General features: G+C 38.0%; 1 protein-coding gene across 2 annotated transcripts; it reads right to left on the bottom strand.

Moving 5' to 3' along the window:
* Positions 1-9,841: 9,841 nt before the first annotated feature.
* LOC124636889 (importin-11) lies at positions 9,842-23,697 on the bottom strand. 2 transcript variants are annotated; one of them, XM_047173148.1, is made up of 17 exons: positions 23,470-23,697; positions 22,038-22,187; positions 21,602-21,822; positions 21,252-21,411; positions 20,751-20,997; positions 20,329-20,607; positions 19,772-19,953; positions 18,929-19,111; positions 18,751-18,850; positions 18,459-18,667; positions 17,989-18,192; positions 17,439-17,631; positions 16,792-17,044; positions 16,240-16,466; positions 15,102-15,231; positions 14,554-14,767; positions 9,842-13,049 (listed from the first exon to the last, which is right to left on the bottom strand). In XM_047173148.1, the coding sequence occupies exons 2-17, from the start codon at positions 22,170-22,172 to the stop codon at positions 12,945-12,947; spliced, it is 3,042 nt and encodes a 1,013-aa protein (XP_047029104.1). In that variant the 5' UTR covers positions 22,173-22,187; positions 23,470-23,697; the 3' UTR covers positions 9,842-12,944. The 2 variants fall into 2 exon arrangements, with proteins under 2 accessions (XP_047029104.1, XP_047029105.1); XM_047173149.1 differs by having other exon boundaries at positions 14,554-14,752.
* Between the last annotated feature and the right edge of the window lie 315 nt (positions 23,698-24,012).

Here is a 24,012-nt window from a genome sequence, read left to right as displayed (position 1 = left end):
TCAGGGTCAATGTACAGAAGAAATATTCACACAAAAAATATACCTAAAACATAGCACTGGGTTCTAAAAGAGGGCTACTCACTCCCCATATCGTCCACACACGGCTAAGTTGTCCTCCGTGACAGGAATCACAAACGCTAAGCGTAACCACAAACTGCAGACTAAATAGTCAGCCGACAGTTGATCCGATGGTAGGCAATTTTTTATTTTGATTAAGGAAATCTGGTCTAAAAAAGTCTGATACCAGATAAACACCTGATCTTTGTAATGTCGTGCGTACTACCGTAAATTTTCATTTAATATCTCTCCGGTCGTGTCGGATTGTCGTCCCATTGGGCTACGAGAGTGAAGGAATAGGGAGTGCACCTGTGTCTGCGCAAATGCTCGAGCAAAATAATATGTCCTGCGCAGCTGGCTGATCTCCTCATATGAGAACAGCCGCCGTGGCTGAAATCAGCCTTGGACGCCATTATATCTTCAGACTGATTTATGAGCCCAAACAAAGTATAGGCCGACTAAAAGTCTGCAGTGTGTACTCTAAGATAAGTACGGATCACGAAGAAATGAGAGAAACAGCCTTCTAACGCGTGACGTGTATTGTATTTCTCAACGCTAGGCTCTGGAGTACTGTTTGTTTTATTCGTTTCATTAAGACTGGGAGATATTTAGCTTATAATATAGAGTGCCTGTAATTAGTACTACGTGAGTCTCGCTGATAGGTATCGAGTTTGTCTAGGTAGCTGGTTAGTGGAGGTCTAAAAGGCAGTCATTCCTTGTAAAACACTGGTACGCAACTGCTTTCGGTTAGACTAGAAGTTGATACAGACATGATCGGGAAAGAACTAGGCAGATGAGAGTACCTAGTGAGTAATGATAAATTCTTAAAACATTGGCTGGGGTTTGCCATGGAAGAGCTAAAATTCTCCGAATAGTCTTAGTAGCCTGTCATATGCTGATAATATCTTTGCAAAAGCTTTGAGATACCTTTGCAATCAGTTTATTTTTAACAAATACATGTTCCCTTTTTCGATATTGAGATTTAAATTCTACGTGATCGTGCCGTAACCTTTGAAATTTATAATTAACACAACAATTTACTATCAAAACTGTTCCCTATATCCCCGATGACCCGCCAAAACGTCCCGAGCAGTGGCAATTAAAAGTTACCTGAACAACTGGTTAATAGCAACTAGGTAAAACATATAGCTACAACTATTGATCTAACTTTGTTCGCTTTCGTTAATCAACAAAACGAAGATCATTTCTGCTGGAACTGACATATAATAACTGACGGATAATATTACATTAGATGAGTTTAATGTCAAAGTACAATTTATTTAAAATGAAACTTAATGCCGTTTATTTCAATACGGCTGATAGTCAGGATTTTCCGAACGTCAAAGCAAAAGACAGCCATCAAAACGCCTACCCTTCTCCAATTCCCATGTGTTTTTTTTAAATAAATAATGATAATCGACGTAAAGTTTCACAGTAGAAAAAAAGTTTTTAGATTTTGAATAGGAGACGTATTACGATTATAAAAGCCATTCAAGTACCTAAGACTTAAAGTAAGGCAACGTTTCTGGTTTCGGTATTTCAGCTTAGGGTATAAGATTGATTTTTGAGGATTGGTTGAGAGATATCTTTTTTTTTTTTCCGACGTCAAAAATCATCAAATGACCCCTCCCGCTGTGGGTTAGCAGCAGTGAGGGAGTGTCAGACTCTTACTGACTAAAAACCGTCGTGTTCCGTCATAGGCCGTTTATGTACCAGGGCCGCGGTATCTCTTTCGAACAACCCGCAGCCCCGGCAGGCCTTGGCCCTGCTGGGCCCCGCTGGGGTTGCTGACATCTCTTTGAGGAGCGCGTGGAACAACGCGCGCCGTCGACACGGGTCTATCGTCTAAGCAGACAGAGGGACGATGAGCCACCCGAACTCACCGCCCACTGACACTACATGACTTCTTTGAATCGTGAAGATTTTACTCATAAAAGAAGACCACTTTATACTTATGTGAGTACTTTACCACACATTACTAAATACATGTATAGTTACTACAGCTTTTCAAACTTTAAACATCATTTAGGGCAGTCTGAATTGCCCGGATAACTGGGTTGAGGAGGTCAGATAGGCAGTCGCTCCTTGTAAAACACTGGTACTCAGCCACATCCGGCTAGACTGGAAGCCGACCTTAACATAGTTGGAAAAAGGCTCGGGAGATGATGAGGGCAGTCTGAATCTCTTCCAGAGCAGCTACCTCGTTGTGACCACAAACTACAAACTTAAGCTCATCGGGTCCGCGGAGTAGTGACGTCACGGTGAGCCCGCGTATCGACCGGACCTAATTAATGACACCAACACTCATTATTTTTTGTCCTTATTGCGGAACTTTAATGTACGGGTTATGGTCTGGGTCTGACTATTATTGCTTGGCTTGGTTAGGGTATTTATTTAATTTACTTTTCTTTTGGAGATCACCTAAAAAAATGTCTTTGATGTTTGTTAATGGCTCGAATATTCCAAGACTGAAGTAGTGAGTTACAAAATATAGGGGATATCTCTTAAATTCTTAACCTATTCAAGATTTTCTTTCACTTAATGTATAAAGAAATAATCTAATACGTACCTACTTTTTATTTATCCAAATTCCTATAAGAAATTCAAATGACTATACATACATACACACCACGATCAGTCCGCGATGTGAGTCATCCCCGGTGACATGTTAGATTGTGCCCACCAATTCCCCCCATAGGAATAGCGATTTAAGGCGAAGTCACTTCAAAGAATTTGAAATTCAGATTTACGGTTCCATAGCAAATATTTTTGCGGATTCGGTCTGATGGTTGGGTGTGCTCGCGTCTTTTTTTCAATTTAATTAAAGGAATGTGATCAATGCGGTTCGATTTTGGTTTTATGTAAACCACTGAATACTGTGTAATTTTATTGCGAGTTTTGGTAAAATTAATTTACTGTCACTATCAGTGTCTTTATGTGACTTGAGTGGAATGAATATCATCTGGTCACAAGGACCCAAAATAACATTGTACGTCAATTGTTTTCCAAATAAATCCGAAAAACAACATAAAAAACAGTCACAATGTCGCCTTAACCTTGCCACAATATTTGACAGCAGCTCACACAAATGAAGGGCGTCGCAGAAGGAAAGCGTCACCAGCCGCTGATTTGTTACTCCAATTTAATTGAACCCACCTGACGCACGTCAATACTTAATGGGAACATTCCGTTATTCACGTGTTTTGTTGCCGCTGACAGCGCGCTGATAAGAGTGTGTGGAATATAGTGGAGTATTTTGTTTGTGCGTCCAGTTTTATTGAGTTGCGTTCAACCTGCTGGGCTGTTATGGTAGCTTGGTACACGCAGCCAGGTACCTAATGAACTTTTTCAATGACTACATTTGGCAATCAATACGTCACATTTATTGAGCCTCGAGGAAAACACAATTGACGCGTGATATTACATTACAAGGCAACAATTTTAATCTTCCTTCCAAAATACTACTAAATTCATCCTAAAATGGCATAATAAAATCCTTTCGCTATACGAAACGAAACTCAAGGACCGACATCGCACAATTAAAATGCGGCGAACATGAAAATCTGATTACATAGTTGAAGGACAACAATGTTAGCCAGATAACTTCGGGAACAGAAGTTTTGAACCAAAGAATAAATGCAAATACAACTTATGGTCAGAACTGAGTAAAGGGGACAGCGATTTTGGCATTTCATTTCTCATCAAAATACTGTTCAAAGGTAATTTTGAAAAAAAATTGCCAGTACTATGACCATTGCTGAACACAGAACTCCCCGAATTAGTGCCAATTAAACCGATCTTGGATAGCCAGTACCATTTAGTGATAGTAAATATTTACTCGTTTTGCTGATCTCAGCGTCTACTGGCGTAAAATAATTTGTTAACTATTTTGCTCTATATTCTTTGATTTATGAGCCCGCTCATCGCATCACAAAGCACAACTATAATAACGAAACAGCCTGAGGCCCAAAGCTGTTTATTTTTAAAACAAACAAAACGCTTATTACACTACACGAGACAATTTTGTTGATAACTAAATAGACCTGGAAGCGGCGACTTGGGGGCCATTTTATTTTAAACCACCCCACCGTGAAATCTTAGAACGGCCAACGTAATTACTACGGGAAAGGAGTTCAAAGTAGGTACGTATTTTTTTTTTTTGTTTTACCTAAAATGGGCAGATTGCAGTTTTTGAATTTCGTGACACAGAAAATCGTTTATCCGCATCTTTTGTTTTAAATAGACTGCGAATGATTTTTAAAACAACTTCATAATAATTGTCACAATCGCAACTTCATAATTATTGTATAAGTAGCTAATTAACTGAATCTTATTTGGTGTTATTTTTTTTTTTTTGAACTATTAAAAGGCAAAATAAAAGAAACATAACGTAATTTAGATGTAGGTATTACACCTTTGTACAATTGCTCATTGATTCTTACTTCTTCACTGATAACTTAAAAAATAATCATTACTAATTTTCATTAGTATTGCAAACGAAACTCTTCAGTCCTATTAAAAGTTTAATTTATTTTTAACAGTAGACTGCTCCTTAAACATTTAAAAGGCTAACTTGAATTGCGTCTTTAAAAACTTAACTTAAGTTCCACAGGCACGGAGTTTAGCTATATTTTTGAAAAAAGGAAACTATATCTTAATCTTTTCTCCGCGAGCTTTTGTGACGTACTTCAACATACAAGAAAAGCAAACAAAAATACCGTAGGTAACCCACAAATGTTTTGTAGACTTATATTCATTGGAATAAAACCAAGTTTACGAGTTAAGATCTGCGGTCACAAAAGAGTTGGAACGACGAAGTGTAAATAAAATTGAAACAATCAACGGGAAATTATACATAAAACTGGTTCTTTTCAATTTGGAGGTTTTTTTACAAAAACTGTTGAGTGTTAGCGTTATGTAAAAGAATAGAGAGCGGGGAAAGGTTATTTTGAAGATTTGTGTTAATCTTGGTGGTGAACCAAGTAATTAAAGTATGTAGGTTATGTAAAAAGAACGAAATAGCTCCTAAAACAACATTTCCTTACTGAAGTCGAAAAAAAATATAAAAATCTTTCAATATCTATGTGTTTATCAACAACAAATTAATTATCAAGTTTATCAGATTTTTCCCTTAATTAAAACGAAATAATCTAAACCGCAAATATTTTATCAGCCAGGAGAAAAATAATTGATTTCACGGTTAGATGGAACTGACTGAATTGAGCCTACCCAATTCAGTTGGCTAACAGCTGAATAAAGTACCAGGATAACAGAACACGACTGAGGGTTAATCTTCCCAATTACATACGCCGTACAGCGAAATGATTGAGTTACTCAAGCTACAGCGCCGAAATATAAGTATTACACGGGTCCAAAAGAACATAAATAACACCTTTATCAAATAACCGCTGCGCAACCAGTAGAGTAATATTCCTCCGGTTCATTAACTAATTTATTCTTGAGAAAGTCCCGGTTATCCGGGAGTAGTCTGCAAGAAACAAAACTAATGGTGTCGGCAACACGAGCGCCTGAAGCTGTCGCGGAGGCTTGTGTCACAAGATGTGGTTGTAGCGAGTTAATTCACACGAGCATTATGAACGAACTTTCAGAAATATTTGGATACCTAGTGCACCGAGTAAAACTATAGTAATGATGCTACTAAGTCACTACCATAATCATTCCCTTCTCGTAACAAATCTCGAAAGAACCCTTGTACATTACGGTACAATAGGTACCTCCAATCCAATCCATTCCTCGGCACCGCGATTCCCACCAAATATGTATATTTAGGTAAGTATTTCATTAGAAAAACGCTGCCGCTGCAGCGCAACGTGTCATTGGTCAAAAGTCATGTAACCGCACGCTAGCAGGCCACTACTTGCGCCACGTAATAATTTATGGACGGAAGCCGGTCCGGGGACGCGGCAATTAGCCGGCGCGTAACGAACCCTTGAAATAAATATCATTTGGTGATTAATGCGAGCGGTCTGATAAATATGTTGTTATTATTCATCGGGAATACGCTGACCGTATCTGAGTTTGGTGATAAAACTGCAGTGCGATTGGATGTGAGAACTTTTGGAACCTAATTTCAGGAAATGTGGATATGTCTATGAGTACAGTTGTATCCACAATTTTGCAATAAGGAAACGATTTTCAGTGATTACCTACAACAATTCTCTTATTAAAATGTAGCTCTTACAAACTTACTTTTTCATTTTTTTACATAATCTTCAGGCCCTCCTTAAAATTCCTAGTGCCAGTTTAATTTAGAATGTTGTTAACAGCATCCTTAGCGGTGAAGTCGTTATTTTCTCAGAGATATGGAGCTGTGGTTGGCTAACACCCAGCGCCTGATAACACGAAGGTTGCTCTCATGATCCGCCAACGAGAATTTGATTGTAGCATACGAGGGAATAATGGGGGATGGTTATACGTACTGGGCCCCGATTCTCCTAAGTTAATAATGTCAAAATCGAATAGAAATCGAATCGCAATATGATCGCAATAGCAGTTTTAACCATATCGGGCATTCTGCTACTAATAAAAAACCAATCGTATTCGATTGACATTTGATTGGTGTGCGATTGGTCTGCTATTTTGGTGATTTTGGTCAATAAGATAGTTTGCTATATATCATATCATTTTGCAATCGTAAATCATTTGCAGACAAAATGATTCATTATTGAATGACAGAAAAGGATAAAAACGTTTATTTCAAAGAAAAAATAGCAGAATGCCATATACGCTTCAATCGTAATCGAGTCGGGATTGGATCTCAGTCGAATCGAGTATGTCGCTTAAGTAAAATTAGGAGAATCGGGCCCCTGCTCGGCTTTGTTGAATAAAAGTTTTCCATAAATTGAGAGACGATCCGTTAGATATTTTTGTAAAAAGTAGGCATGGATTGATTAGGTACATTTATATGGCAGTATCTGGTGTTGAGAACTCACCAGATACTGCTGAGTTCTTAGATAGATATTCGTTTGAGTGTCCAATACCTATATCCAATTAACTAATTATTTTTTTAATCAATCAATCAAGCAATCTGCAGATATGGCTTCATTGTAATACTTCACATAATTTACAAAAAAAAAACAACCCTTGCACAACCACACAGCCTACAATATATAAACTTTAATCAGCTAACACAGAATCAATTTTCCCAAAATCCTGATTTCCACAAGTCTGCCGGTGGCTGGCTGCCAACCCTCATGTACGTTCCGCCTTTAAAATGCATCCCCATTAGGCTGTCGGCTCTCGACGAGACTTCAGAACCCGCTGAGCGTATAAACTAAGCCAGTTTGCTTCGCGAAGATATTTCTACAGAAAGAACTGTAAAACGCAACAAATCTGGGAGTTTAGGTACGTATTCTGTTGGGTATGGTCTCGCTTTTGCCATTACCTATTTATATTACCGCTATAAAAATAAATACTGAAAAGTAGGCTAAAAATAATATTTTCGCTTGCAAGAATCCGACTCGCACATCGCCGGTATTTTTTTCAACATGAACAAAACACCCAAACTCTCCTAAGAGCCAGAGAAGATGCGAAATTATTTATAGCGATGACTTCCGTTAAGATTATAACAACCATTAGAATTGATAGAATTATTAAATTATAGCTGTTAACGCCACTTCGCGCTATCGGCAAACTTTAAATGGATTACATTTAAATTAATGAGTTTGCATTCAGTTTAGAAGTTCAACAACAGAACACTGACCGGGGCTAGAACCATAGAGTATGTAGACTAGAGTAATATTTGAACGTGTTAAGAAGTTAAAGCTGTTATATAGTTCGTATAATAATAATTCCAGCCAAGTTTTTGTCGTCAGAGAAACATTGCGCAAGTCGCTACGCAGAAACTAATTTTGCCCATCTCATACTTTCCTTAATTACTTTAAATTGATTAGTGTACCTATGTATCAAAAGGTACTTACTACACTTCTGGACACATCTATTGGCCCACCTAAGAGTTTAGGTTTTGATGGCCCCTACCGAAATATGACTGCTAGATTGAACAAAAACTGTTGATGCAGTTTTAAACCTGATACATTTTACCTTCTTTTTCGATCGTATTGTTTTAAATTTGAATTCAGAATACCATACGACATGGAGCTACACCTAACAAGTCGGATATGCGCCTTGTTAAAGGCAATTGATTTTTGAATAAAAACATGTTTTATCAAATAAAGGTTTAATTTAATACATGTGTTGCCTCCATAGGCATCTACCACAGCTCTCATACGATTAGGCATAGAGTTTATCAACCGCTCTATGAAGTTTTGAGGGATCATCTCCCATTCCTCTTCTATGGCAGTTTTCAACTCCTGCACCGTCTGGGCAACTGGCTGACGAGCCCTAACACATCTTTTTAGCTCGTCCCACATGTGCTCAATGGGGTTCATGTCTGGGCTTCTGGCTGGCCAGTCCATAACTGTGATATTCACATCCCGAAGATATTCCCTGACGATGCCGGCCGCATGGGCTCTTGCATTATCATGCATAAAAAGGAAATTTGGGCCCACATAGTCCGCGTATGGTATCACATGAGGTCCTAAGCACTCACGAATGTACCTTTCAGCATTTAATGTTGGCAGCCGTGGTCCTGTAACAACCTCAAGTTGAGTTTTGCCGCTCGCGGATATACCGCCCCAGACGGTCCTTGAGCCACCGCCATAAGCAACCCTCTCTTCAAAGCAGCATTGTGCGAAACGCTCTCCTTTACGTCGGTAGACCTTCTTCCTTCCATCATTGCCATATAACACAATTTTAGACTCATCAGAAAAGAGTACACGGCTCCAATCTTGCTGTGTCCAATTTAAATGACTGCGTGCGAAATGAAGGCGCACTGTTTGGTGGGCTCGCGGTAGTTTGGGCCCATTAGCTGGATTGTGTGGTACCATATCGCGTTCTTGTAACCTTCTCCGAACAGTTCGAGCGCTCACAGATACTCCGTAGAAGTCGCGAAGTTGTTTTTGTATCTCAATGGAGGTAAGGTGACGATTTCTCAAGCTGGTCGTCACGATGAATCGATCCTGCCTTTCAGTTGTGACCCGAGATCGTGGCCTTCCTTGGCGATGAACAAAGCCGCCAGTCTCGAGGTACCTACGATAAACATTTCGGACCACAGATCGTCTTAAATTAAGTTGAGCACTCACGTTTCTTTGGCTGTGTCCGGCCTGAATAAGTGCCTCGGCTTGGGCGGCGACTTCAGGTGAAGTATCCATAGATTATTGAGAGAACCTCACCTTAATATTAAGAATAAGTAATGTTTGTTGCAAAACCAAAGATATCAATCACTTTTTCAAGAATTAAATCCAAGTAAACCAATAAAACCAAGTTTTCTTAGTATTCGATTGTTTGATATCAACAAGCAGGCTCCAAATTGTCTCTTGTTTCTTTAAATTCTGTATTCGAAATTCAAAAAAAGACTATTGAATGAAATTGTGAATGTGCAAGGTTCAAAACTGCATAAAAACCTTTTGCTCTACCTAATATAAAAATTTAGCTAGGACCAAACGAAACTGAAAATACAAGGTGGGCCAATAGATGTGTCCAGAAGTGTAATTACATTGCACTATGTACTTTTTGTGTCTACTGTGTGTGCTTATCAATAGGTACTAATTAGGACATGTAATGACATTATACACGATTAGCCGCATTATTATATTATACACAGAACGCCATTAAAGGAATCTAGCCTAGTCACATACGCTATTTTGTGGCGAAAAAAATATTCTGGTAGGTATGAAATGTGGCTTTCAAAAAATGAAACTCAAAGTTGGCATTGTAAAACAATTTATTTCGTCTATAATTTGCATTAGATCTAACAATAGGGATAGTCATTGCGTCGTCAACACTAGACTGAATCTAGATTAGTACTTACTCGTCTAGACGACCTGGCAGGGAGGGCTACGCTAAAAACAGTGAAATTTTGAATTTTGATTTAGTTTAACTATTCTGTGTTCCTTTGTAGTACGGTGCAAATAGGACGATAAATGAATTGCTCAAGAGATCTTATCGCCCATATGAAACAAAAAGCAGCACTTATTATAAAAACTAAAATAAACACAAAATCTGCTATTGCCTTCTTAAATAGCTTCGGTTTATTAATTGCGAAAATACATGTAAAAATGCAATATATTACCAATCCATGAACTGTTAAATTGCAAGCACATACCAGGAACACAGATCTCAATAGAAGTTTAAATTTCATATACTTACTAACAAAATGTTTCGTCACAGATATTCAGGCCAACATTATCGCTCCGTAATTATAAACTCTATAATAGTTACAATAAGAGCGAATCTAGTTTGTATTAGGACAGATAGCTTCACCGCACTATCTACGTTTTATATTCTTTCTCTAAACAAATTATTTAGATCATTAGTTTACTATAGAGCGAGCGAAGGAAGTTTTACTATGAAGAAGAATATTTAACATGGTTTTTGTATGGCAAGAAAATTACCTCAAAACATTCGGAATTTCTCTGGACCAAAGATCTTGCAATGTTGACTATGAAATTGTATATTCTCAAGATATCGATAGCTATAAGATTGAAATTGCCCCCATAGAAAAACCATGTCAAATAACAACTAATACACAAGTTAATGTATATTTATGTGCAATAAAAACCATACAGGTTATTCCCGTACATCGTACAAGCTAAGATTACATACGAGCGTTAAAAAAATATGCATCAGTATTTATTTTTATATATATTTTACAATCACACATGTGGAATCGAGTTTTATCCGTACATAGTACATACATACTTTACAATAATTAAAGTAGGGTTACATGAAATGTAAGAGATTATAATTTAATAGTACATTGTAACGAAGCAAACATACTTTTATGCTTCTTAGTTTACAAATCATGTAACCATGCCTTGTGGATCCGTAATATTTTAATAAAAATATTAAACTAACAGGATATTTAGTTCCTATCTGAGTCAGTATTGAGAAAATTAAGGATAAATACAACACAACAATATTGGGTGATACCATAAAATATATCTGTATTTATAGAGTAACGGTGAGGTGCATCATTTAGCTATACCTAACCATAACTGAACCATTTTCAGCTGTCAAATCGTCGATTTGAACAATTGGTAGCAAGTATACGGCTGGTTAGGATTTGGTTACCGTTATAGTTAAATGTTGCAACTTACCCTTAGACTCTCATAAAACGAAGTTGATGCACGTCAAATCCCAATACATATCATACCATGTTTTAGCCACTTTAATTTTACTACTCCGATAGAGCAAAATAAGCTTAAACAATGGAAACACTGAACAAAATTCTTGAAAACATACATATTTAGTAAAAAAAAAAAAATCTGTAGTCAAATTAATAATACGGATCCTGTTCCTATTATTTAATAACACTTTCGTATACACACTTCCTTAAGCTTAGCAAATCAATATTGACTGTTTTATGTAACTATAGATTAAACATTTCTATCATAAGTTCTCGTTATATTTATTTCTGTTTACTTTTTATTATTATAATTTAAAGGCCATTATTAACAGTTATTTTTTCAATATCTATCGATACTTTTAAATGCTATTGAACACTCACACAATTTTTTACTTTTTATTCATTCACACAATACAGCCAAGTTGGCATTGTCGATTGGCAGAAATCGATGCTCAATCGATAAATCGTAATTGCATTGTTTTTCGAATAATCTTCTTTAAAGAATCGGTCAATACAGTAAACTATTTTCTTTCGATATTTTTTTAATTTCAAGTCTTTAAACTGTATTCTTCTCTGGCTACAATTTACGTAAAATTAAGTGGTGTTCCTGTATGCGGTCGTAACACAACTATGTTTAACAGACATGTTCAATATTTAAAGCTACAGTATAGGAAATTGTAATAATATCACATATACACAGATTTATCATCAAACATGTATTATGATAAGGCCAGTTTCTATGTAGAAATAAATGAACAAAATAAAAGACATACTGTTGTTAGCGGTTTTATAATAAAACATGAAATTATTAACATAAAATGCAACACAATTGGACTAAGCAATTATTATTGCTTGGCATAGTTTAAAATCGTATTGAAATTGTTGTCAAATATAGTCATAGCAATTGTTTTATTTGTCAGCCAATTACCAAATACATATTATGTAACAAATGAATTAAAAGAATCCAAAAATCGAGGTTCAATGTATTGGAAGACTGATGTTCAAAGTCTACAGTCGAAAATGTAAAGAACGTGTATTCGTTTCGAAGTACAAGCGATATTGAACTTTAAATACTTTTAAATAAGTGTTACAAAATGTACAAATATAAACAGCAACTCTGTCGAGTCCATGCTTACACGACGATGGGATAGAAAAGCATAGTTACAATAATAATTATTATAAATTAAGTCTGATGGTGTTAGAATGAGATCATTAGAATATTGCTAATTTAGAAATTTTATTTTGGGGAAGCAGCAATATTCGATTTGTAATGACGTTTCTTAGCTTGTCAGGTATTGTCATCAGAGAATTCAGCGTGTGACTAATTTCATCCTAATCGAAGACCGGGACGTGGGTCAAATTAAGATTCCAAGATTTTCTTACATACATTGTTACAAGCGAAACTAATACAAGAGTCCTCTCCTATGTTAATATTTGTATAATGTTAGAAAATCATTGTTTATCGACTTGACCATGTTTTTGGTAAGCCCCAGAATGTGATGAATTTTAACCTCGTGTCGTTTCGCTGTTCCGAATTTGCTCGGAAAAAGAAGTTATGTACTTTTATCTAAACAGAACGAAAATGATGTACGAAAGTAACAAGCTTTAACTTAACAGTATTCCAAAAGGTTCTATTCTAACACCAACAGCCGTACAATATTAATATAGTCTATGTTAATATTCAGAGCGGTATGTATTCTCTTATCTGTTTCAAGGTCTCGAGGTCAGTCGATTGCACTAGACGGTCGAAGGTCTCGGCGCCCACCTGGTTCTTCAATGTCTCCAACTGTAATGTGAAGTTGAAAATAGATTGTAGTTCTTGTTTTGGAAGTTATGTTAAAGTGGAAACGTTAAAATAGAAGTCGCCATTTTATGATCAAATGTCTTCTTATATGAATGCTTGATGTCCGAGTACCAATCAAGAAACATTCACAAAACAACCCGATGTCTGGAAGTTGGCGGTGTTACAGACCCGAAAGCTACTCAGAACAGTAGATTTTACAATTTCATGTCAGCGCGTTTGGGAAAACTCTGACGTTAGGGCTAGTTAGGTATTTTAAGTTTACAGCTCACTTAATAAGACGATGGCCCATAGACAGATTCAGAAGACGAAACGAGACGAGACGTACTAGGAGCTCATACGCTACCTAGCGGTGGCGTGCCTAGGGTTTCAAAATAACGCATGCCCAATAAAATTTTTACCGATTTCAAAAAAGAAAGTTCAGTTTTCGACTGAGTATGTACTATGTAGTATTTTTTCATAAAACGTAATCAAAACTCATCTAAAACTACAAACAAAAACCATTAATCAAAAACATTTAAGTCTCAAGATATGCGTGCGTGCGTCGAACAGTCAGTTTTCCAAAGTATTTTCATTGCTACGGCGTGGTTAGGTTAGGTTCCAATAACAATCCAACTAGTTTTATACACTGATCTATTAAATTTTCGTTTATGCGATTTACTAGTCTGAGAAATATACAGATCAGGCGTCGGTTTTAATGAAGAAATTAACTGTTTTTTCTGAGCAAAGTATTTTACCTTATCTTCGCCAATCAAAACTTGGATGCATAATAAATCCTCACAACTAACAAGGTACAATTACCTCCACTGTAATGTAAGTCACCAAAACAATTATTTCACTGAGCAAATCTAAGAATACACACAAAAAATTTAACACAACTCAACTTTTCTCAATCAAACAAATAAAAACGAAGTTAGTTGCACTCGGGTGTCAAAAACTTAACCAGAGTTGACAAGCTCACGACTCGCGCCAACGTCACGCGCATGCACGGCTTTAATCTGCCATACTGAGCGACTTGTAAACTCGCGCAGCCGCGAAATCGTATACGGCACATCGCTATAAGTGCGAAGGAGACGGAGATAGTATTTGAAAGCCCGGTAAAAGCCGGTGCGAGTAAGCGAGATAGCTATATGTAGATGATACAATTGATACAAATGCGCTCATGTGTGTTGTGTCACTGTGTGGGTGGCGTGGAATAGGTAGATACTTTGTGTTGTTTTGATGAGAATTAAGCGTGCGAACATTTAAATTGTTCGCGTTTGATATTGATTCTTTATTGAGTCTATTGAGCATTTTAGCAAGGCATGCCGGGCTTTTGGGCTTTTATGGTAGTACCACCACTGCTACCTAGTGGTATATAAAGACAAATAAATGGTATATAAAGACAATAAATGACAGCATTCTAATGGCCATCCCCAATATTCTATCTATCTGTTGTTTTATCTTATAGAGCGGTATGTAAAAGTACTAGGAGCATGTTGTAAATTACCTGGTGGTGTGTGACAGCGCGCAGGTCGATGGTGTGCGCGGGGTGCGTGGCCACGAGGGAACGCCTGCGCAGCTCGTGAGGAGTGTCCGCCCCCCCCGCGCCGCCCCCGCCCGCGCCGCCCGCCTCGCCCCAGCGCGCCGCGCCGCCCCGCCCTTCCAGCGGCGACGCCGGCCGAGACCCCGGAGGCGCTAGTAGAGCACTGTGGTAAAGAGAGCTACATTGAAACTAAAATATAGATCCTTTGTTAGTGATTTCAATAACCTATGCTTTAGGTATTTCACATTACTCATATGGGGTTCACGTTACAATTCTCTATGTGGTAAGCAAATCCACAGATAGAGAGATTATGGAAGTCCAGCGCAGTTCGTCTAGATCAGCATTAAGTGGACGCATTTGTTGGCATTGATGATCTAGGTAGTCAGCGCAAGTTATCAATATATGTAAAGTATAATGCGGTAGGTATGGGATGGTTACCATACGAAAATATTAAATGTACCAATGGCAAACTAGACACAAAATCAAAAACGACGAATCAATAGGAATCTTACTCTATATAGGCGCCGTTGTCCTCTACTTTCATGACGTCATTGAGAACTTCGGTCAAGTTGAGCAGTATCGCCGGGAACCGCTGCAGAACTGTGGCATTCTGTGTCGTAAGCAGGGCTGCTAGACCAAGACCTGCAATACAGAAAATAGTTTTTATATAATGACGACTGGACCTTAAAGGGGACAAAGGGGGGCTTAGAAAAAACCTAATGCCCATTTTCACCACCAAATACCTATATTTAAGGATCCCCTAAGAGCATTTAGGGAAAACTTAATACGAATTTCGTTTTTACCAAAGTTTAAGTGCCCCTTATAACCTTTATTATTGAAGGAGCCTTAAGAGGATTCTAAGTGAAACGTCAAGAAATTGTTGGTGAAAACGGGCAATAATCTACCAAACACTACATAGGCTCAGCCCATGTCAATAACCACCTTAAAAAAACCGGCCAAGTGCGAGTCGGACTCGTGCACGAAGAGTTCCGTAAATTACAGTTAAATCAACCTATCTCAAAAACTATAAGAGATACTTTGATCAAACCAAAAATCGTTGAAAGAGTTAATTAGCATGCATCACCTCTATTTTTTTTAGAATTTTATACCCCGTAGTTATAAAAATAGAGGGGGGGGGACATACTTTTTACGACTTTGAGAGCTGATATCTCAAAAACCGTTCACTTTAAGAAAAATGTTTTTTTGAAAACTTTATATCATTTACAAAGACCTTTCCATTGATACCCCACACGGGTATGTACATCGAAAAAAAAAATTTCATCCCTCAGTTACATGTATGGGGGGCCCCACCCCCAATTCTTTTTTTTACTATTTAGTGTCATATTTTTGTAGCGGTTCATACAACACATATTCCCATCAAATTTCATCACTGTAGTACTTATAGTTTCCGAGTAAATCGGCTGTGACAGACGGACAGACGGACAGACGGACAGACGGACAGACGGACATGACGAAACTATAAGGGTTCCGTTTTTGCCATTTTGGCTACGGAACCCTAAAAACGAAGCGTGCTCTCATATTCCAACTTTTCAAAAACAAAGTGTTTAAATTGCATGTTTGTAAATTATTTTATCAGGAAATATAGGGTTGTTAGAGTGTATCCAGGTCAAAGTAATTAAAAAAACTCACCAACAACCTTCCACCTCTCAACCTGTGTCACCAAGTTCATCTTCTCAGTCCAAACATGTAGCAACCTGTTCAGCAACTTAGCGGAATCGAAGTCATACTCAGACACACATTCAGCTGCCTCTTGTACCACTTTGTAGAAGAGGTCCGTTGATAGCAGGATGACGCGGGAGACGAGGCATAGTTGTACGGAGAGTACCATTGGGAGGTCGTCGCCTTCTAGGAGACAGCTGGAAGGGAAGATTGGTGTACGTAGCAGTAACTGGTTTTATTATTGACAAAATATATAGAAGAATGGAATCATATAAAAATATAGGGTATATAATGTGATGGGACATAGGAGTCCCTGGAATTCGGTGTCAAAAATTGACAAAAATAACCAAATTCCTACAAAACATTAAATACGGTAAAATAATCTTTTTTACGTCGACTAAAAATGGGCAAAATAATTTAACATGAATTTACTTAACTGGCAACACTTTCTGATTAGAAAACTTCAACACACAACACTTATGAACTAAAATTAAATCAATCAAAACCACAAAAAATACTCACTGTATAACCCTAATAAGTATAGGCCAGATGACTTTCACCCCCAAGAAGGCATTCCGCTCGGGGAACGTGACACTGATGCAGATTTCCGCCATTTTGAGTACCGTAATGACTCCCTCAGTCCTCATGTCACTCAGCATGTCTTCGAGGAGGAACATGCACTTCCCTCCCGGCCCTGAGAGGAACTCCTCGGGGCAGAGGAGTGTGTAGGCTTGCATTATGTATACCACTATCCGGAGGTGTTCCGATGATTGTTCTGTGGAGAATCGATAGGTATTTGTGCATGTGTTTTGAAGAGTTAGGTAGAAGTATAGCAATTCCAGGCGTATGTGAGAATCTAGACAAAAATCTGATTTGCATATACAATACCATAGGCTCTTATTAATAAATACGGACTTATAATAATCAAAGTATACATCGACGAAAATGTATAATTGTTCCTTCTTATTTCTTGGTATAAAAATCCGTGTTTATTAAGGGGGTAGAAGTTCACTGCTACATATTATTTATAACCCAAATAGTATAATAATAGACAGTTTAACTGTCATCATTAACGATCCTAAAATAAACCCACCACATAGTAAATTCACTTCTCCTACAATTTCTCCTAATCATTTTTGAGTACAATGTGAAAATTACAAGTGACTTACCTAATATTGGGTGTAGATTTTCAGCCAACTGCAAAGTCGCGGGATCAGCAGCCTGCGAAGTTTCTAGAACAGCCAACCAGAGTTCCAGCGCGTCTTCAAGTAGATAGACATGTGCTGGCTCCGTTAGTTTCGTGGACTCGTTCACCACGCTGAGGATCCAGGGTCGGATGTTTGGAGGACATTCGCCTAGCGCCTGGGTAGAAAAAGGGTAAGAATTTGATGGACTGGGATGTACGAGTAAGTTACATTCCAGAGTTAAGTGGCATCATTTCTATAGTTAAAAAAATAACAGAAATTCTTGAAGTGTCTCCCTGTAGGAACTACATAGCGCTATCAGGAGTTTATGATGTTGCGGTGGTACAAAGTTACAGTTACGTCAAATAACTTTGCCGTTGTGAAAGTCCACTATTTCACGGCTAGCGAAGGCTCAGAGTATCGTTTCGCACATTTTGACTTTGGAAACTTCGGAGTCACAAAGTTATTTGACGTAAACTTGTAGCTGCTTCAGCACACGCTACCAGGAGCGCATACCGCCGCAGAGATACATTACCTTGAGCAGGTGCACGAGCGCGGCGAGCGCGGCGGCGCGCAGCATGTTGTGCGCGGCGGCGGCGGCGTGCGCCCACAGCTGCGGCAGGTACGCGAACAGGGCTCCGGCGCCGCCGCCCCGGGCCACGCGGGACCCGCATCGCTCCATCACGTACGACACTACGTGAAGAACGTGCATTTTCGTGTCGCACTCTTCCGATTCCACCTGAAATCAAAATTTAAAGTCAGTTCCAAAATCGATATAAAATTGAATTTATTCTAAGGTTTATCATCAAAATTTTTATAAACCTCTTATAAACACATCCTATCCATAGCAATTTCCCAGAATAAAAATTACCAGGATTTTATGAAACTAAAAAGTCAGATCGATATGTAAAGATAGGTCATACAATACAAGAAGATACACAGTAGGCCTCGCACGTAAAAGTAATCTGAAAGCTAGCAGTTGCCATTATATCCCCACACACTTACCAGGAGTTCATAAAGCGCAGCGATTGCATGCGGGGCGTACGGCGCGAACTGTTCTACGTCAAAGTTGAAATCGTCTATAGTACTCCTCAAGGCTTCAGCCGCCGCCAGTTTGACGGCAGCATCTTCATCTACCCGACTCAGAGGTTCTAGTAAGGCCGCATACATTGCTGGCCTTAATGATTGAGAGGCGCGAACACCACACCATTGACCTGTCATGAAAGACAAAAAAAAAACATAATATGTCGACTTTATTAACTGCTGGATAAGGGGGGTACTTGAATTAATTGCTTACCAATAAGCTGACAGACTCTTCTTCGTATTATTCTGTAGTTATTATCTTTGATCTTAAGTTCTTGACTGAGGACATTCGTGAACCATTCGTCGAAGTCAACCTAGACAAAAAACCATCAATACATTATACCCACAATATTTTAGTTCGGAAATATTTTTTTTGTACAAGTTATACTTACATCATCATACAAATCAAAAGCAGCTAATCCAACGGCGTTATAAATGGCATCCTTCTTCAGTATCCCGGGCAAGTCGTCAGGCGATATCTGTTGTGTCTGTAGTGTTGCTAACAGTCGGACCAGCTCCGGAGCTAATACGTTCCGGAACTGGAACAGCTCCATGAACAACGCTTCTGTGCAAGGCTGGGAAGAAAATATACACGTAAACTTACATAACGTTAGTTTAAAAAATTAGGATTAGAGGCATAAATAAAAACAAAACATGTATATCAGGAACGATTTTATGGGGTGAATATAAATGTCCATTATATGTCCAACATTTTCGAATACAAAACTTTTGTATCTAGTGTGTAAAATTTTACGTAAGTATAGTCTCATGTAATTTGTAAGTCGTGGTGGCCTAGTGGGTAAAGGACCAACCTCTCAAGTATGAGGGCGCGGGTTCGATCCCAACTTAGGCAAGTACCAATGCAACTTTTCTAAGTTTGTATGTACTTTCTAAGTATATCTTAGACACCAATCATTGAACATCCTTGGCAGTCGTTACGGGTAGTCATATGCCAGTAAGTCTGACACCAGTCTAACCAAGGTGTATCGGGTTGCCCGGGTAACTGGGTTGAGGAGGTCAGATAGGCAGTCGTCTTCTTGTAAAGCACTGGTACTCAGCTGAATCCGGTTAGTCTGGAAGCCGACCCCAACATAGTTGGGAAAAAAGGCTCGGAGGATGATGAGTCTCATGTAATTTGTAAGCACACATAAAAGTCCTTATTTTAAGAAAACTGCAGCTTGCAATAATTATGTCTGAAACATCTAGCAACTTCACCATATTCTATATCTACTCACCCTCAAGCTATACTTCCAAGATTCCCCGGCTTCGTCCGTGGCAAAGCTCTCGGGCTCCGCATCCCACAGCGCGAGATCATCAGCGCTCAGCAAGAAATAGTGAGACACGAGATGGCGACACATGTGACAGAGCGTGTTGGCATCTAAGACCTCCATCTTTACTTGGTGGGCTTGGAGAGTCACTACAAGAGAAGATAACCAGTTAAACAATATTCACACTTTCATCTCCATGTTACAAAGGTTTATGGCATTATCAATGAAGCCTGAAAGTGCTATGGTCTAAAGCTCCGTGCCCCAAACTACCAGGAAAACAGCGATTAGTAGGAAGCACGAGGTAGCGACATATGTGTTCAGTTCTGTCAACCAAATTCAAGTGACTTGATGACATGAATTTGGCCCACCAGACCAAATTAACGCGATAAATGCCTTTCGATAGCCTGTTTACAGGAGCCGGCTAATTTTGTTTGCGTGTGCGATGTAGTTCCATCGAGACAAACTATACAAATACATGTTGCCTGACAATCCTAAAAACTTTTCATAATTTAAAAACAACTTACATGGCTCCTTCCCCTGATCTCCTTTCGGCGGCTTATACTCCACACACTGCAGGATTCCCTTTACAATATTGAGGCACTGTATCGTGAACCGTTCATATATCAGAGCCATGCCTTGCTCGGTAAAGCAGTAGTATAGAGCGAACTCCAATGAAGGCCTGATAAGAGGCATATAGGAGAATGGTTGGGCACATAGTACTCCAAGAGCCACTTTAGTCAAATGTATTATGAACTTTTCGCAAAGCTCCAGTGGGTAAATGCCTCTGCCTTTTAGGAGTTTTCCTGAAATGAGTTTATAAAGGTAATTAATATGGTATTTGGTAATTAATAATAAGGATTTTGACGTCAATTTACATCTTAGCGAAATTTTATTGATACAGTGGTTTATTATTGGTCAAGATTCTCTGCTGTAAGGTGATACTCACTGCATTCCAAACTGGTCTTAGCGCGGTCAAACACGACGTTCAAGAAGGCCATAGCATCCTGGCTCTCATGTGCCTTCTTAAAGCCAAACACTGTCAATTTCCTCAATATCCTGAGACATAGAAGTGCTTTCTCTAGATGTTCTGTTATGAGTTCTGTAGCTGCCCCTTCTTGAATGTGTCGGAGGAATACCTCTGTGTTCTCGTGCCAGAGCGCAAGGATGAACGAGTATACTGTGTTTGTTAGCTCCTACGAAATAAGAGTAACTTTAACAATATGCATAGTGCACAAGGGAAATGGATTTGTTATCAAAGAGACATCTAGTACGTACTCTATATATGTAACGAAAGATACACAGGCTTAACGTCACATTGCAGTTCTTGTCTAAATAGCTTTGCCGATTCTAAATTAGCTAATCGTGACTACAAATGTATGAACAAAACTCCCCTGCTTATGTGCGAAGATCAAATGTCTAACTTTCAGATTATCAAAGATCCACTAACCTGGAATGTTCGTCGATCCCCCACAAGCCTTTTGGAAGCCAATGCTTTGACAACATGATGGAAGATTAGGAGTGACCTGTGTTGAACCAGAGGCTGTGGCGCTTTCAGTGCACCCATCAACTCTGGCACTAAGTCTGGCCAGTTGGCTGGGCAGTCAAACCTGGTGATTAACAAAGCTGGTTAATGAGTAGGAATAATTTGATTTTTAAAGTAAATGCTAGAAGTAAAAGACTTAGTTTAAAATAACAAAACCTGTTTACTGATTCTATGATATACATTCTGCAGGTATTTTACTTAAAAACTACACATCAACTCAAAACCTATACAATTAAATGGTTGATAAATCTTACCTGGCAATTTTGGAAATCAATACAGCTAGCTGAGTAGCAATCTGAGCAACTGGCTCACTCAAAATGCTTGTGCTGAGGAGACCCTGCCTCAGCTTTATCCTCTCTTCATCACTGATGGCATTGGGAGCATTCTTCCTCCAGTAACGGTCCACACCATTCTTGAAACACATTACTGCCAACCATCTTACATTCCCGTCTATGGAGTGGTTTGAGAGGACATTCTGAAAAGAGGTGAGATATCTTTTATAATTCCATAAGGATTCTATTTCTATAATATGTCTTGAACATAATTCCATGACTAAATTTGTACTAAATTAAATATTTAAGATGCAGATTACGTATGATTTTAATTTTCTCAAATACATAAGATGATTGGCCAATGATCTCATGAACACAAGTATTTTTTGTAACTTACCAAGGTTTACTTAAGACTTACCAAGAGAACAGAATAGAAGCCAGGTTCCAGCTCCCATTCTTGTAATTTCTTTTCAGCTGGCTTCAACACTTCCGGGTCCTGGCTGGTGGCACGGTTCAGGGTGTCAAGGACCAGAGCATAAATGTTCGGGTCCATGGCTCTGGTAATTACCTATAAGAATAAATTAATATCAGAAATAGATTTGAAATTACTTTCACCATTAAGTAGAGGATGGCATTGCTATCTAGGACTTATTGGCTGAAATAAGAAGAATTGATTTCACTCTGAATTAAAACCTGGAAAGGTTTTTTTCTGATGAAAGAGGCTTGATGAGAGATAACATACAATTTTATTTATTTTATCTTTTTAACAAACTCCCCAGAAAAAGGGAGGTATGTTTTTACACAAAGAAACATATGGAGAACAGAGTAAGTGAACTTAAAATCTGTATTATTCTGTGAAGAACTCAGTATCCACAAAACAACATGTTTTCTAAACATTGGTTTTGTTGAGAAAGTAAGCAGTCTAATAGAAAGACAATATTGAAACCTGAAAGAATACAATAGAAGGAATCTCATTTAATTTTATGTGCAACATGTACATTGTAGCTCAAAAAGCCTTATGTATGTAACAGTCAGTATGTAGTCTAATTTTAACTCAAGACAGACAATAACATTATGTATGAGCAATGAAATACATAAGGTATGACGAATTGTTAGCATAGTAACAAAAGAAAACCACTCCTCAAGATAAATTAAACTAAATAAATCAAGAAATAAATAAACAAGTTTCAATGACTGTCAAGGTGATGATAAAAAATTCTGATATAATTCTGGAAAGTGAGACAATCAAAATATATGTTTTAATTATTGGAGCAACTTTCAATCTCCAAGCTTACAACAGCTTATATTTGCAAATGATACACATGTTTCATTTTTACAGAGTAATAAACAAAAATCATTTGTGAACTTGTGTGGTGTGATCATTGCTGTGGGAGTTTGGTCTCAAGGTTGAGTGGGGTTCTAGAGTAAAGCAAACCTTTCATGAAATTGAAGCCCCTCTAGTTTATTAATGGAACCTCACTGAGTTGACATAAAACACCATGCAATCAATACAGTAATAGTAACATACTTAATTCAATGCTGTATTTTATGGATTATAGAATAATCAAGTAAGTAACACAATAACGTAAACTTAACATGATAATATGTAAGTATAGCTAACAGATAAACTTTCATGTTTTTTACATAAATGAGGTCAGCGCACCGACTGCAGAATACCGAAACATAATTCGTGTAATCACAATGTTTGCAAAGGCAAGCATATAATGTCTTACTACCAATATTTACTCCTTAAACAGAATACCGAACATTACGTAACGCTAAAAAACTTAAACATATGCGAATTTACAAAGTATTATCAGATATAAAAAGAAAAAATCAAACAAACTCACTTTTCACCCTGAAAAGGTAAAGGGCATAACATAACCTCTCACAATGTACATACTACGCACATATCGAAGTAAACGACAGAAAACGGCACTTATTCTAAATATTTATTTAAGAATACATACAATGCACAACTAAACAAAACGATCGAACAGTTTTATTATGCCAATCATGCCGAAGTACCGATCGGAAAAATCACCACGAACGAAATTCCGATTTTCAATACTGCAAAATGTCAATTGATTAGCTGTCACTGTCATTTGTTTTCGTTCGGAAATGCTAACTTTGTGAATTTGGGTATGCAAAATCTTAGCCTTTCTTATTTGTATGTGCAGGCCATAGAAAATAATATAAGATGTAGTTATCGAAAATAAAGGAATTTCCAACGTTTATTTGTATATGGTACAAATCATAGGCTGCGATAACGTAATCAAATCTATATCAACTCCAACAAGCAAACATAATAATGTACACAAGACAATCTCTAGCACCTACTCGACCAGTGGAATGATTATTTGAAGGATAAGAGAGAGACAATTAATATAGGG

Source organism: Helicoverpa zea, chromosome 15, assembly GCF_022581195.2.
Source record: "Helicoverpa zea isolate HzStark_Cry1AcR chromosome 15, ilHelZeax1.1, whole genome shotgun sequence".
Taxonomy (NCBI): domain Eukaryota; kingdom Metazoa; phylum Arthropoda; class Insecta; order Lepidoptera; family Noctuidae; genus Helicoverpa; species Helicoverpa zea.
This window is presented reverse-complemented; position numbering and strand designations above follow the sequence as displayed.

Excerpts from the sequence above, each read along its gene's own strand:
- LOC124636889 (XM_047173148.1), bottom strand. The coding sequence starts at position 22,172 with ATGGACCCGAACATTTATGCTCTGGTCCTTGACACCCTGAACCGTGCC. Across the intron at positions 17,632-17,988 it reads CGCTCGTGCACCTGCTCAAG|GCGCTAGGCGAATGTCCTCC; the intron begins GTAATGTATCTC and ends TTTTCTACCCAG. Across the intron at positions 15,232-16,239 it reads TGAGAGGTGGAAGGTTGTTG|GTCTTGGTCTAGCAGCCCTG; the intron begins GTGAGTTTTTTT and ends TCTGTATTGCAG.